Source organism: Pelodiscus sinensis, chromosome 21 (assembly GCF_049634645.1).
Source record: "Pelodiscus sinensis isolate JC-2024 chromosome 21, ASM4963464v1, whole genome shotgun sequence".
Lineage (NCBI taxonomy): Eukaryota > Metazoa > Chordata > Testudines > Trionychidae > Pelodiscus > Pelodiscus sinensis.
This window is the reverse complement of record NC_134731.1, coordinates 17,055,240-17,071,112: the sequence shown is the minus strand read 5'-3', so window position 1 is coordinate 17,071,112 and position 15,873 is coordinate 17,055,240. Positions and strand designations below refer to the sequence as shown.

Below are 15,873 nucleotides of genomic sequence, written 5' to 3'. Positions count from 1 at the left end.
GAAAGACGTAAGGACAATTTGGGGACAGAGCACATGACTGCTTCAGTTCCTAGGGCCTGAGGGCTGCCCTTCAGGAAAAGATACAGCACGAGCCTCTCGTGGTGGCCGTGCTGTTGTACCCTGGATGAGGGAGAGAAAAGACATACACACACTGGAGATCCAGGGGCTCTGAGAGAGGCTGGACAAAGCACCTGGAATGAAATTTTTCATGGGTGGTCACTAAGTGTGTATGTTCATTTTCTGGAGGCTCAGTCTGAGGCAGTTAGACACTTTCACAACTACAACAGAACTCTATGGCAGTGGAAGATGCTCAGATCCTCTGGCAGCCTGGGGCAGAGAGGGCAAGGATGGGAGACAAAAGGCCCTTGAATAGAATCCTTTCTCTGCCACTGATTCACTTAGAGGCCTTGGGTGAATTGCTTGGTCACTGGATAACTAAAATATCCCAGATTTCTCACAAGTGTTCAGCAAAATGGTATTCATTAGCAAACTTAGAGCAGAAGCTCGTTACTTCTTATTACCTAGTGTCCTGTTTAAAACGTTTCAATCATCCGGTCAGGGCACAGAGAGGATAATGTGGCTTAGGTGTTAAATTGCACACCATGAAGAATGAACAATAAATAGTTGCCAGGTTCAGCATCATCTCCAGCTCTGTCCCAAGCTGGGACCAGAGGTGTGTGTAAGGGGGCTCCTTTCTCACAGAAGGAACTTGGCAATTAGACAGAAGTTATGGCCTGGCTAAAGGTACATGGGCTGGCTTGGAGAGAGAGTTCAAATTCAGCTGTTTAAGTCCAGCTCTTAAGCACAGCTCCAGATGGGTTTGAATCTCACGTATGCTAATGCCACTTCATATGGCTTGTGACTGTCTAATATATTTACCCTACAGCCACTTTGCTGAATATTTGGCCAAAGTGACAGAGAAATGTAAATATCCCACAGTGCGCAGCAGTAACATAAATAGCCAGAAATCAATGTAGCTGCAGTGTAATATTAAAAAGCATAATTATAATACAAGCAAAAAAAAAAAAGATGAATAGAAAACAGCTGCTCCCAGGCTCTGAGAACATGACACTTACTAAGAGCTCAACCTCTTCCCACCATGCTGCAACTAGGCTGCTGTGGGGCGGGGCAGAGTGGAAGCAGCTGGATTATGTTAATGAGTCCAGCAGCAGCCTGTGGTGTTCAGATGACAGAAGCAAACGGGAGAAATGCCCAGTTTTGCTAAGAGCAGGGAGTGCCCCCCATGGGATAGGAACATTTACAGAGCGAGCAGCAATGCCAGCCCCACAAAACAGGGCTTTAGAGGGTGGGGGAGGGAGCAGGGAGCTTGGGTAAGGAGCGTCAGGCCAGCCTAAGAGGGGGAGCGAGGCCTATGGGAGCTCTCAGGCAGGCCCCGTGTAGCCAGACATGAACCCCATCTTGTTTTCTCCCCCCCCCAGAGAGCAAGAGAAAGGCAGTCATCAGCCTTTGATGCCCTGGGAACGCAGGTGTGCTGCCTGTCCCTGACTCTACCATAAACAGAAACCAGACAGTAAATGGGCTAGCTGACGACTGGGAGGCCTCCCGTCGCCCTGATGGCTAGTACCAGTAATTGACACGCCTGCACTGTCCCAGGAGAGGAATCTTCGCCCATCACATACCAGAGGTGCCCATTGTCTGCATTTTCCCAGGTGTGAATTCTGCTTTGCACCCTTCGTGGGAAACTTGGCGTTCAAAGCCATTTTTCCTAAATTGGCCACTTGAGACCAGGAAGAAGCCTACGTGACCCAAGGGGTATAAAGAGGGGTTTAGTAGCCCACCCCATTTGAGCTCCAATCACCTACACCTGCTGGCAGGTATTGATTGTCTCCCAAGGTCCGTGAGATGCCCAACCTCGCCCTACTTCTTCCCGAGGGATTGAGAGAAAGACGCTGGCCACGCCAAGTTTGGAACGCAGGGGTGAGAATTGTACCTGCAATGTGTTTCTTTATGTGTACACTTTAATTGTCACTCTGTTATAAGTTTAGTTACTTTATTATAGTTTCTTAAGTCAAATTGCTTCATTTCTATTGTAAACTGCCTTTGGTAAGGTGATTTAGCTATAAACTTTGGAAATAAGTGGGTGCCCTCATTCACTTTTTAAATATAAATATATATATATTGAAGCAAGTTTCTTTTCTTTTCTTTTCTCTTTTCTTTCTCCTACAAATAAGCCAGTGCGTGTCAAGCTTCTGACTTGAACCCGTGCTGCTGTACCTGAACCGAACACAAACAAAATAACTTCAGCCGGTCATAAAGGACAGGTATAGGAAGAGCTTGGGCGTTTTGTCCCAGGTGACAGATCCATTGGGGCATCTCTCAGTCTTTCCTAGACTGCCCATTGTGAAGGGATCCTGTATCCTAGCAGCTAAAATCTGAGGTGTAATAAGCTCTTCCTATAAATTCGGGGCATCTGTCAGCCTGTTGGCTGCCCTCTGCAAGGGGACCCCGGTCCTAGCAGTAAAGTCACAGACGTTAAACTCTTTTTGGGGCACCCTCCAGCCTCCTAGGCTGCCCACTGTGACGAGACCTTGCGTGTAATACAAGACTTGGGTGTAACACACACGCACACACTGCCCTGACCATAGACTGACAGAATTGGCATAGTCAGCAGGATTTGTGATATCGGTTCAAAATACAGCAGCATGAAGCCAGTCACTGATTTTAGCAAGTTAGAAAAGAGTTTCGCCCAGGAAGGTTGGGCTGACCCTAAATGGGATAAAGAAATGTTAGAGGAGGAATGGGGAAATCCCGAGGAACTGTGACTGCAGTTCTGTAACTGGAGAACTGCTTGTAAAATGAAAAGGGGAAAGGGGAAAGGAGCGTGTATTTGGCTATTTAAAGGTGCCCTGCAGACAGCATGTAAAAGCCAATTAAAATTGGAAATGGAGCTTGAAAGGGTACAGATGGAAAGGGATGAGCTCGAGCGGCGCTGCCAGAACCTAGACACCCGGGCGCGCTTGCTGAGCAATGATGTGCACCAATTAGAACAACGCCTTGCTCCAATAATAAAAAGGGAGGGAGCAGAAAGGAGAGCGAGATTAGAGAGCAAGCCCCGAAAAATTAATCAAGCCAAAGTAGAGGCTGCTCTCTGTGTAGATCCGGCGGATTGGGGTGGAGACATCTGGGACTCCTCCGCTGATGAGTGTCCCACCTCCCCTGAGTTAGGGAATCCCCCTGTCCACATGAGACCCATCATCACATACCAAAAGGACCTGAGAAAGATGAGGGTGAGGTTGATGAAGATAACCCCTCCATTAGCAAAAGGACAGAACCCCGACCCACCCGAATTACTACTCACAGTTATGAGCCTGCAGAGTTGAGAAAGATCCAGGACGAATTTGCCAAGAGACCTGGGGAAGAGGTGATAGAGTGGCTAGTTAGGATATGGGACACAGGACCTGGTCATACCCAACTGTCCTCCCGGGAGTGTGGCAGGGTAAATCTGGGTGCAGGAGTATTCCTTAGCCCCAGGAATCAGGAGGGTCCAAAGTCTATCTGGACCTTTGCCTGTAGATGGGCTCAGGGAATTCACCACGCTGATAGAGGTGAACCCACTAGCATCCCATGGATTAATGGGGATGAACTTAAAGAAGCCCTACAAACTGTTGCTATAATAGCTATGCTCCGTCAAGGGGGTCCCCAGAATGGGAGGCAGGAAGAGAGCCCATGGGAACAACATGTAGTGATGGGAGATTTAAGACCAGTGCTAAAAGGGGCTCCCGGATCCTATAAGGCTATAGCACTAGCCACAAGAAATCATGCTCAGGACCACTGCATGACCTATCAGGACTTATTTGGTTTTATGCTGCGGGATCTCCGAGAATTTGGGGAAACTGAGGCACCACAGGTTAAAGTTAAGATGCGGAATTTAAAAGGAGATTATAGAAGCAAGCAGGAAGGCTTTAAGCCTAGACGCGAAGTAACACCACAGGAGAGGGAATTTAGGACTAAATTGTGGAAACGGTGCTTGGATCTAGGGTTCACCCGAGATCTATTACACAGGCTGGCAACCGATAAGCTAAAGGTTCTGGCTGCCTCAAAGGGGGTTGAGCAGGAGAAAGCAGCAGTAACTCCTAGTGCTCCCCGCATCAGCTCCGACCCTCCTCATGCGCAGCTAAGGCAGCAATTACATGAGCTGCTGCGGCTTGTTGAAATTGACCAGGAAAACTGACCCTCCCTTCTTCCAGACCCTGCCCCCTTCTCATAGACCCCTCCCCCAGCACCCCATTTGTCCCCCCACCCCGGCCTAGTCTGCTGCATGTCCAGAGCCCCGCCCACTGCTCGAGTCAGCAGTCCCCCATGACCCAGGCGGGGCGCAGTGATTGGCTGCTCCATCCCCCCTGCTGCAATTTAGCCTTTTAAATGTATTAAGAGTCTCTGGGCTCAGAAGCTCTGCAGGGGGGAACCATCACAAGCTGATTCCTGGCTTGCACATGTCCACTGCTGTACCAGCCTTTTAAATGTATTAAGAGCCTCTGGGCCAATCAGAGCTTGAGGGCAAGGGAGCGCATGAAGTGTCCCAGGGCAGCACGTTGAAGTGTCCCAGGGCAGAGGAAACTTTGCGCACACACACACACACACACACACACCCCGCCGCCCCCAGGACAATCAGGGCTTGGGGGTGGGGAAGTGCATGAAGTCTCCTCCCGCCCTGTCAGGAGTGTGCAGCACTTGAAAGTGCTATGTGCTCCTGGCAGGGCAGGAAACTGTGTGCGCTTTCCCCGCCCCCAGGCCTTAATTGGCCTGGGAATGGGAGAGCATGTGAAGCCTCTTCCCGCCCTGCCAAGGGCATGGGTGCTTAGTGGGGAGAGGGGGGGAAAGGAGCTTCCCCACCTCCAGACCAATCATGGTCTGGGAGTGGGGAAGCCCGGAAACATCCTAGCTCCACCCCTTCCATTTCAGGACCCGCCCCTTTTGGGGCAGCCCAGGGGCCCCGGCCAAAAATTATTGCTCACCCCTGTTCTAGTCTCCCTGCTCCAATCACTCTATTTAGCCACAAGGGAACAGCTTCCCCAGGAGTGTCTGAGGGAGTCACACTGACTAACGGCCGATACCAATGAGGGGTATCTGCTAACGCCCCCTTTCTCTTGGAGTTAAGCCTAGGCAGCACGGAAGCCCCCGTCTCTGCTAGCAACTTGCAGATGAGAACCACTTTCCTGAAGACAGGCGGCTCAGGGGCCTGAGATGGTTCTTGTAAGAGTGAGTTCGGTGCTTGTCTCACTCAGGGCCGGCTTTAGGAAGTGCGGGGCCCAATTCGAACAGTTTTGATGGGGCCCCAGCTCCCAGGATTTTTGTTGAGCAAAAAAACCACACACACCACACACAAAAGTTTCATATATTATAAATATCACGTTGGTTAAGAGGGACTTTATTGTACATCTCACCTATGGCTGTGTCTACATTGGCAAGATTTTGCACAAAAGCAACCGCTTTTGCACAAAATCTTGCCGCCTGTCTATACTGGCCGCGAGTATTTGCACAAGAACACTGATGTTCTACTGTTTGAATTCAGTGCTTCTTGCGCAAATACTCTGATGCTCCCACTCAGAGATAAGTCCTCTTGCGCAAGTGTTCTTGCACAAGAGGCCAGTGTAGATAAGTAACATCAATTTCTTGTGCAAGAAAGCCTGATGGCTAAAGGCCATCCGAGCTTTCTTGCGCAAGAGAGTGCCTACACTGGTACGGATGCTTTTGCGCAAAAGCAAATCTTTTGCCCAAAAGCACATGCCAGTGTAGACGCTCTCTTGCGCAAATACTTTTAACGGAAAAACTTTTCTGTTTAAAGTGTTTGCGCAAAATCATGCCAGTGTAGACACAGCCTGTATGTTTTTAAAACTTTATCTTCCTTGCTTTTTGTTCAGCAAAATCTTTCAGTGAAACGAGGCTTACAGAATCTGACAACAAAGAGTTCTGGAATCAGCTGATCTCCGTCTAGAGTACTGCGCTGTGCTGGCAAGCAGCTGATTGGCACAGATGGTGGCCTTTTTTATGTTAATGAAGCAGCAATTATTTAAATTGCCGCTTCATTTTGCTGTGTCTGGTAAACTCATCTACATGGCTCCATTGATGGAGCCATGTAGTCTAGGCACACCTAGAAGGCTAGAAGTCACCATGTTCTAAAAGAATATTAATTATAGATTTTCACTTTCATATTAGGAAAATAATTTGATGTAGGGTCTGGGGGAAAGGGAAGTGCAATGATGCTGTGGCTAGATGGGGGCTTGGCCCCACTTGGGGGTTTGCTGGCCAGGCTTCATTTTTAAATAAAATACTATGTCAAACACAAAAAGTTTCTGCATTGTCTTTATTTCTGAGAAAGTCAGGGAATCTGTTTTGAGTCAGGGGTTACTGACCCACAGAAAAGTCAGTTGGAGCCACACAAGTGAGATGCAAAAAAACCTTCCTCCAACCCGCACCTAGCTTCACTAGTGTGGCCCTAGCTGTGTTGGTGGGAGCAGGGGACATAGTACTGGGGACAGGTTTCTGCAGCTGGGGAGAGGGAACGGGGAGAGGAAACAGGGGGCCGGGAGGGGAGAGGTTTCTGCTGCTGGGGAGAGGGGAGAGGAAACAGGGGGCCGGGAGGGGAGAGGTTTCTGCTGCTGGGGAGAGGGAACAGGGGAGAGGAAACAGGGGGCCGGGAGGGGAGAGGTTTCTGCTGCTGGGGAGAGGGGAGAGGGGAGAGGAAACAGGGGGCCGGGAGGGGAGAGGTTTCTGCTGCTGGGGAGAGGGAACAGGGGAGAGGAAACAGGGGGCCGGGAGGGGAGAGGTTTCTGCTGCTGGGGAGAGGGAACAGGGGAGAGGAAACAGGGGGCCGGGAGGGGAGAGGTTTCTGCTGCTGGGGAGAGGGAACAGGGGAGAGGAAACAGGGGGCTGGGAGGGGAGAGGTTTCTGCTGCTGGGGAGAGGGGAGAGGGAACAGGAGGGGAGTGGGAGCAGAGAGTCCCCTGCACAGCCTCCTCCCAGGATTCTCCCCCCACCCAGAGGAAAGCCGGCCAAACCCCCCTCTCGCGGTGCATCCAAAACCCCTCTCACAGTCCCTGCGCTTGACTCACCCCTCCTGAGTCCTGCAGTCACTGTGCTGCAGGGAAGCCGCTGGGGCCGACACCCCCTGCCGCGTGCCCAGCCCACTACGGAGCTGTAGGAGGGGAGCAGCCAGCGCACTTCCGTAATCCCCGGAAGTGGCACGAAGCTGAAGGAAGGACTTCCGTCCACCCCGGGGAAACTGGCACTACGCTGGAGGTAGGTAGTGGGGCTTCTTGGGGGTGGGGGCCCTGAATGCCTCACGATCCACTGGTCGAGGCCTTGTGATCCACCAGTGGATCGCGATCGACTGGTTGGGGGCCCGATTCGGGGGAATAGGTTGAATCGGCCTAAGACCGGCCCTGGTCTCACTTCACACAAAAAAGCCAGAGGGGGACTTTCTGGCCCAGGGGTTGAAAGTTTCTTCTCACCTTGTTCTAATCTCCCTGCTCCATTCACCCTAGTTAGCTGAAAGGAACAGCTTCCCCAGGAGCATCTGAGGGAGCTACATGTCAGAATGTGCCACTGGCTCAGGGGTACAGCACCTGACTGAGAAGTGAGACACCCTGGTTCAAATCCCTCCTCCCCCTCAGGCTGTGAAGAGGGAAAGGAACTGACACCTGCTACATCCCAGGAGAGTGCTCTAAGCATGGGCTGAAAGTTTGGAGGTGGGCCTCACCGCTGCCTTCTCCTCAGACCAGCTTTTGAGAGGGACCCAGTGTCACCACCTGCACAAAACTTAGGGGGTCAGATGTCTCTGCCCTGGCCTGTGAATTGCTCTTGGCATTGGTGAGGAAAGTGCCCAGGGAGGAAGCAGGCTGCAGGCCCCACATCTAGAACTTGGGGCCTAGGGAACTGAGTCAACAGGGTCTAGAACTTGGGGCCTAGGGAACTGAGTCAACAGGGTGTAGATCACAGTGGTGCTGGGCAGAAAGACAACAGCCTCAGTCCAGAGTTCAGCATGAACTTGAAAAGAACAAATCATGTCAAAGCAGTCTGACCGCTTTCTTTCATAGGATAACAAGCCTTGTGGATAAGGAGAAGTGGTGGATGTGGCATACCTAGATTTTAGTAAGGCATTTGACACAGTCTCACATGACCTCCTTATCAATAAACTAGATTGGGCCCCTATAAACTGGGTGCATAACTGGCTGGATAACCATTCTCAGAGAGTAGTTATTAATGGTTCACAATCAGGCTGGATGGGCAAACACGTGGGGCTTCACAGGGGCCAGTTGTGGGACTGGTTCTGTTCAATATCTTCATCAATGACATAGATATCGGCATAGAGAGCATGATTAAGTTTGCAGATGATTCCAAGCTGGAAGGGGTTACAACTGCTTTGGAGGATCATAATTCAAAACAATCTGGACAAACTGAAGAAATTGGCTGAGGTAAACAGGATGAAGTTTAATAAGGACAAATGCAATGTACTCCACTTAGGGAAGAACAATTGGTTTCACACATACAGAACGGGAAGTGATTGTCTAGAAAGGGATCTAGGGCTCATAGTGAACCATAAGCTAAATAAGAATCCACAGTGTAATGCTTGCAAAAAAAACCCAACATGATTCTAGGATGCATTAACAGGAGCATTGTAAGCAAACCAGAGAACTCAGTCTTCCACTATTCTGCACTGAGTGGGCTTCAATTGGAGTATTATGTCCAGTTCTGGGTGCCAGATTTCAAGAAAGATTTGGAGAAACTGGAGAAGGTCCAGAGAAGAGCAACCAAAATCATTAAAGGTCTAGAAAACATGAGCTATGAAGGAAGGATTGAAATTGGGCTTTTTTAATTTGGAAAGGAGAAGACTGAGAGGGGACATGACAGTAGTTTTCAAGTGCCTAAAAGGATGTTACAAGGAGAAGGAAAAAAAATTGTTTTCCTTGACCTCTGATGATAGGATGAGAAGCAAAAATTGCAGCAAGAGAGGTTTAGGTTGGACATTAAGAGAAACTCCCTAACTATCAGGGACTTGATGACCTCTCGGTCATCTAATGGTCATCTAGTTCTAATGTTCTAGCATTCTCTCCAAGGCCATTAGGTTTCACAGTGGCTCAAATTGTCTATCGCATTCTATGTAACTATTTTTATTGCGCATCAGCAGACTTCAGGAAAAGCTATTTCACTAGGGGCATGTCTAAACTACATTCCTCTTTCAAAAGAGGAATGTAAAAGCAGCACAGATTTACAAATCTTGTGTTTAATCTGCAATAATCGCGTGATAACACTTTTTCCCCTGCCACCTTCCTACACATGGGGGAGGGGGTGGGAGTCCGGAACTGTGCCAGCTCCAGCTGCTCGGGTGGCGCGTGCTGTTGTGGGAAGCAGGGCGCACGCTGCCTGAGTGGTTGGGGCTGGTGCGGTCTGGGACTCCCCCTCTGCCCCCTCCCGGGAAGGCAGTGGAGGAATAAAATCCCCAGAGCACTGGCTCCAGCTGAGTGGATAGTACGCACTGTTGCAGGGAGTGCGGGAGCAAGGAGTGCGATGACTGAGCAGTTGGGACTGGGATGGGCCGGGACTCCCCCTGCTCCCCCACACAGGGGAAGGCATGAGGCACATGACAGATCAAAATTTCAGGTACCGCACCACTGTTTGGGGGATGGGGGAGCAGCCTGCACCCTTCCTGGACCTTGGCCCACAGCTGCAGGATCCCCAAGTATCAGTCCCTGCCCCCTCCGCCCTGCCCAGACCCTCCGCCCCCCAGTACTTTGCACCAGCACTCACCGGTACTCTGGCCCCTGCCCCAGCACACTTTGGCACCTCGCCCTCTGCCCCCACAGTTGGGGCCACATTAATGAGACTTGAGGGGTTATGGTTTTGTGTCTCACTTGCGTGGCCCCGACTGACTTTTCTGTGAGTGAGTGACCCCCTGACTCAAAACAGGTTCCTCGTCTCCCCATAAATAAAGACAACGCTGAAACCTTATGGCTGCATCTAGACTGCCATGATTTTGCAGAAATACTTTTAACAGAAAAGTTTTTCCGCAAAAGAGCGTCTAGATTGGCATGGATGCTTTTGTGCAAAAAAGTGCTTTTGTGCAAAAGCATCCGTGGCCAGTCTAGACGTGATTTTGCGCAAGAAAGCTCCGGCGGCCATTTTCGCCATCGAGGCTTTCTTCCGCAAAAAATTCCTTCCCTGTCTACACTGGCCCTCTTGCGCAAGAGGGCTTTTTCCCGAGTGGGAGCATCAAAGTATTTGTGCAAGAAGCACTGATTTTGTGCATTACAAAGGCATTGCTCTTGCGCAAATTCAAGTGGCCAGTGTAGACAGCTGGCAAGTTTTTGCACGAAAGCAGCTGCTTTTGCGCAAAATCTTGCCAGTCTAGACGCACCCTTTGTGTTTGACAATATTTTATTTAAAAATGGAGCCTGGCCAACAAGCCCCCAATTGGGGCCAAGCCCTCATCTGGCCACAGCATCATAACACTCCTGTACCCTGCACCCCAACCCCAAATCTGAGCCTGTCGTACACTGGAACTCTCTGACCTGAGCCTCTCTTATCCCTCAACTCCTGTACCCCCACAACCTCAGTCTTCTGCCACAACACTTCTGCACCATCCGCACAGTGCAAATCTGTGTCCTGAGCCCATCATACTCAGTCTCCCTGCCCTGAGCTCCTCACACCCTGTCAGCCGACGGTCAGGGCAGTGAGTGGTGTGTGTGTGTGTGTGTGTGTGCTATACACCCGAGACTTCAACTGCTGAGACCGGGGTCCCTTGCAGCGGGCAACCTGGAGGAGGTTGACGAGCGCCCCATGAAGTGTACAGGGAGAGCTTATAACACTTCATATTTCAGCTGCTAGAATTCATAATTCCTTCGCAGCGGGCAGCCTTGGGGGAGACTGAGAAGTGCCCCAGTGGATTCTGCCACCTTGGTGTGACACAAATTCAAACGCCCAAGCTCTCCCTATATCTGTCCCTTAAGACCGGCTGAAGTTCTTTTAAATTGTGCTTGGTTCTGTTACAGCAACTGAAGGAGTCAGGTTAAAGCTTAAACAGTTACAGGTTTATTGAGGAAGCTTATAAATCATATGGTTACAATGGCTATTGCTCTATTTCTTAACTACTAGCAAAATATAGATCTTAAAAACGGTTACAAAGAAGATAAAGATAGAAAAATAGAAATAATGGTACCAAGTAACAGCTTACTCTTTCTATGTGTACACTTAAGACAGAGGACCACATCCAGGTACAATTTTTACCCCCCTTCTGTGCCTCTCGACTCCAGCATGTCAGGCCAGGGCCGGTCCCTCAATTCCTAGGAAAGACGAAAATACGAGGTGGGCGTCCCCATAGAACCTCGGGAGGTCAAACACCTAACCCGACCAGCAGGTAGAGGGTAAAATGACACTCAAAAGAGAGTGTGCTGCTGTACCACTTTTATACTCATGGGGTCACGTATTTCTCTTTCTTATCTGTCATGCCAAATGGTGCTGGTCTGCCTTTTGTGAGACCAGTTCTTACAAGGGAGTTGTGAACTTAATTTACACTTGTAAGAGAGAACTAAATTGGAAGTACTGGGCATTCTTTTCTCAGTGGGGGATTCCTCTCCCAGGGACTGTGTGTGTTCGAATCAACATGGGTGCCAGCCGGGCAGTTCTCGCAGCCTCAAGGCCAGCTTATTGCCTTAATCGCTCTCTTTCTCCTCATATCTATGTTTTCAGCTTCTCAGGATCAGATGAGCCAGCATAGACTATGCTGATTTTACTGCTCCTTCTCTGCCCTGTATGCTTCAGGAACCTCAGAGAGGCAAATAAGATGGATGAGATGGGGGGTTGGTCTGTCTGGCTACACCCCCCCAACCCAAACTCCTGCACCCTCACATCCACAAGCCTGTGGCTTGCTCAGCATCCTAACCTTCCACCTGACCCCAACATTCCCCAGCCTGGAGCCCTTTCCCTGAGCCAGCATCCTCTTCTCCACCTCCTCCTGCATCCAAATTCCTTCCCAGAGCTTGCGCCTCTCATCCCTTCCCACCCCAAAATCCCTCATTCCACCCCAGAGCCCGCACCTCCTGTTTCAATCCAGTGAGGGTACGGCTAGACTGCAGGTGTTTTTCTGACAAACATGCTCTTTTGGCAGCCTCTCTATTCCTTATTCCATGAGGAATGAGGGGGCTTCCAAAGGAAGGGGGTTTCTAACATTGGGCCCTGTCTAGATGGGCCAAATGTTGGAAAAATTTCTTCCAACAGAAGGAGTAAAAAAAGCAGCAATATAACTGTACCTTGAGAACGTATAAGGGCCAGGGACAGCAAGTGATGGAGAGAAGGGGAACAGAGGGCGAGGCCTCATGAAACGGGTAGGATCTTGGGGAAGCGATAAGGGTAGATCTTGGCTTGTCCTGACATTTAAAAAGTGATCTTGGGTGTAAAAAGGTTGGAGACCACTGGCCTAGGTGAAGCACTGGAATGGGTTGCTCGGGAAGATGGTGGGATCTTTTCAAACAGCAAATGTAGGTGTAAGTTAGCTCTGGATGCCACACAGAGTAAAAGGTTGGCAGAAATCTCTTCCTGTGTAGGGACTGGATTGACACCAAACACAATGCTCCTTTCTAGGCCAGAAAAGCGACGGATGCTGTCAAGAATAATATGCTTTCCTTGTATTTCATCTGCTGTTTGGAAAACTATATTCAGCCTGAATTTCCTCATTTCTCTTGTTAATATGGGCTCATAGTCTGGTTTATCTTTCTCTGTGCTGCACAGAATAGCAATCTCTTTCTCTGAGTAGCCCTTTTCCAAATACCTAAGACATTGTCTAGCCACATAATTTGCCATTTCATTCTTATTTAAGTCTTTTCGTATGGTATAACCTGGCAGATGGTGATCACATGAGGCTTTGTCTAACAACTTTTCTAAACGCTGATAAGGAACATGGATTAATGTTTTATCCCTTACAATAACTTCCATTTGACTTTTTATGATGTTGTATATGTCCTTGGCATTTCGGACCACTTTGGTTAGTGAATCCACAGGATCATGCTGACGTGCAGGTGGAAGACCAGTCGCAAAAGGGTGACTTATCTGTAAATAATCCAAGAAGATCCAGAATACACCAGGCTCACTATGTCGTTGGGTGATACGTTTAGCCTTTGTGAACCAAGCGCCATCATTTGCCCGGAAATTCTGAGCTTCATCAACTACTATGTGTCTCACTTCTTCAAAGTTCATCTTTAAGAAGGTTACTCTTGTCACAGACTGGCAAATATTTTTCTGACTACAACACAAATAAAATATTTGAGAAATATTAGTGCATGTGTACGGCAAAGAACTTCTCTAAATCTGATCAATTGTGATGGAGTGAAATCAGTGAAATAAGCTGTAAATCTACAGAAAAACAGTTATGAACAAAACAAACCTCCTTCCCAGTAAAAGGTTGACTTGAAGAAAAAAAATTGCCTTAGTAAGACTAATGCATGCATCCCAGATAATCACATGTCCTGAACACAGAATTATACTAGAAATCTACATCCTGCATAGTGACATTAGCGACTAGTCAACTATCCGATAAGCAAATGCAGAGAAAGGCAGCAAGAGGGGGAGGAGTAGAAGCTGGTGCTGGGGGAAACTGGTATAGATGGATCCCCCAGCACCAGCTTTGGGGAGGCAGAGACACAGAGGGGAAATGGCGTGAGCAGGGACATCTTCAGTCCCTGCTGGTGCCAGTTACAACTGCCGGCACTTCTGCTTTTGAAATGTACAAGAGCCCTCCAGGGTAGGGAGCATGGTTTGAGTGGGGACTAAAAAATGAGCCTGCTAAAAAATGTACTGGTGGGGTTGCGGGGGGGGGGGGGGGGGGAGGGAGGCAGGAAATGTATGTAGTCTATAGCATGAAATGGTTAGTCAACTATACTATTACCTCCCTTCCTCTAGCCACAAGTATTTTAATAACTTTCAGATGAGGGGCTTCCAGTTCAAATGTCTGGTTTCCATGGAAACGTGACTCTTAATTGAGCATCCTGGGTGCAGAATGCCTGATCAGATTCTGCTTTCACCATTGCAAGCCATTTACAAGCTGCTTTAGGGCTATCTTTCAACCACTACTTTTTCTGCTGTAGGTTGAATTTCTCTAGTTCAGCACTATTGGGACCTGACTCATTCTGAACCATGGTAGCCTCACGAATTCTAGTCTAGCAGCATTACCAACACTGCCACTGCTTACTGAGATGTTAGAAGACATTTAGGGGTAAATTCAAGCTAAACAACAGCACAGAACACTGAGCCAGGACTGGTGGCTATAAACAAACCTTATGGGACTGCGGGAAACTTGGCCACGCCCATAAGTGGACATCCTGCTAACTGAAATCATTCCAGACTATGGACGTTGCCAGACCAGAAGGTTCTGGACTAGGGAGGTTCAACCTGTAAGCCCTCTATTCCTACACACCCATGATGTGCGAGTTGCATTCATTTTGCACACACTGAATGCCAAATTGGTGTAAATGACACCTCTTTGCCACTGTCCAACTTAGACCTATCTTGAACTGTATCTAGCCAAATTTAGCAGTGAAATGGTAGCGTTATTAGTGAATAAATGGTTTCCAATAACTCTGTGATGTGTTCAAAACAGCAACTATTCGTGCCTTTAGGGTGAAAGATCTTTCTAGTTCTTGAAAACATCTTTTCAGCAATAAGTAAATATAATGTATTCCTCAAACCCACACTTTTCATAGAGATGTGCACCTTACCTTAAATAAATAGCATCGATCAAGCATTGGCACAGTTTGCAATTATATCTGAAATGCTCACCTCACAAAATTTTTCAGAGGCTGGTTCTCACAGATGTAGAGAATCTCTTCTGGCTTGCAATTAAACACATTCCTTATCTTTTCAATGATCTTCAGAGCCACTATGGTTTTCCCTGTTCCTGGCAGGCCATAGACAAATAGCTTTTTGGCCACATGAAGGTTTTTTGAAAGCAATTCGTACTGTCGGATGGTCAGGAGGTTGAAAAACTCACAGCCAAGCTGGTCACTTAAAAAGGAGGGGAAACTCAGCAAAAATATTGTGAGCGAGCGCAGTAAAAGTTGCAGGTTATCACTGTTGATGCGACTGTAATCAGTCGGGTACCTACACTGCACGTTCATGTTCCCATCTTGGTCTTTATGACTGTCACCATTCAGACACAGTAGCTTTGGCCTCACACACACTTTTTCAGTGTAGCCCCCTACGTTTACCAGTTTTTCCTTTAACCTGCGTGCAGTGCATCTTGAATATTCAAAAATGCCTGCAGAGTTGGGATTCTCAAAGACTGTGTAGAGTATTGGAGGACTGTCCACAGCTATTAAGAGAGCATCACACACCACATATGGGTTTTCCTGCAAGTCAACCTGAACAGCCCAGCTTCTGGAAAATATCAATAGCCCATGAGAAAGTAGCTGCGTGTGTTCCTTCATTGAATTTATCAGTCCTGGGTGCTTGGAGGCAATCTCATTGCTGAGGTTTTCTGGAGTGTATTTTATCCTGTTAGGTTCCACTAAAAATTCAGAGCAGAGGAAGTTGTTGGAGTTAGTCTGAGGCATGTTAATCCAACTTTAATAATTATTCTAAGCAAGTGAATGTTGGCAAAAAGTTCTGGCTTGACAGCCATGGAGACTGTAGTCCCCATTCATAGTAGAGACAACAGCAGTTCACATTCTTTTCATACTTTGCCCACCTTCTCCAATCTCCATATATGTCGAGATGCTTCCACAAGAGTCACTTCTTCTGGACCCTTTGCTCCATTTATCTGGAGTGGATTGTGCTCACAAAAGCGCATGATCCCATATACATTTTTTGTTAGTCTCTAAGGGTGTGTTTTGTCGACAAAAGTGGACTTTTGTCGACAAAACTATAC

General features: G+C 48.4%; 1 protein-coding gene across 1 annotated transcript in view; it reads right to left on the bottom strand.

The window, feature by feature from the left end:
- The window catches only part of LOC102450776 (uncharacterized), a 54,038-nt gene that overhangs the window by 21,532 nt on the left and 16,633 nt on the right, over positions 1–15,873 (bottom strand). Inside the window, exons 4-6 of the mRNA XM_075905122.1 lie at positions 14,787–15,513; positions 12,396–13,254; positions 3,320–3,371 (exon numbers count right to left, since the gene is read on the bottom strand). Coding sequence (XP_075761237.1) covers positions 3,320–3,371; positions 12,396–13,254; positions 14,787–15,513 — 1,638 coding nt within the window. The remainder of the gene's footprint in view (positions 1–3,319; positions 3,372–12,395; positions 13,255–14,786; positions 15,514–15,873) is intronic.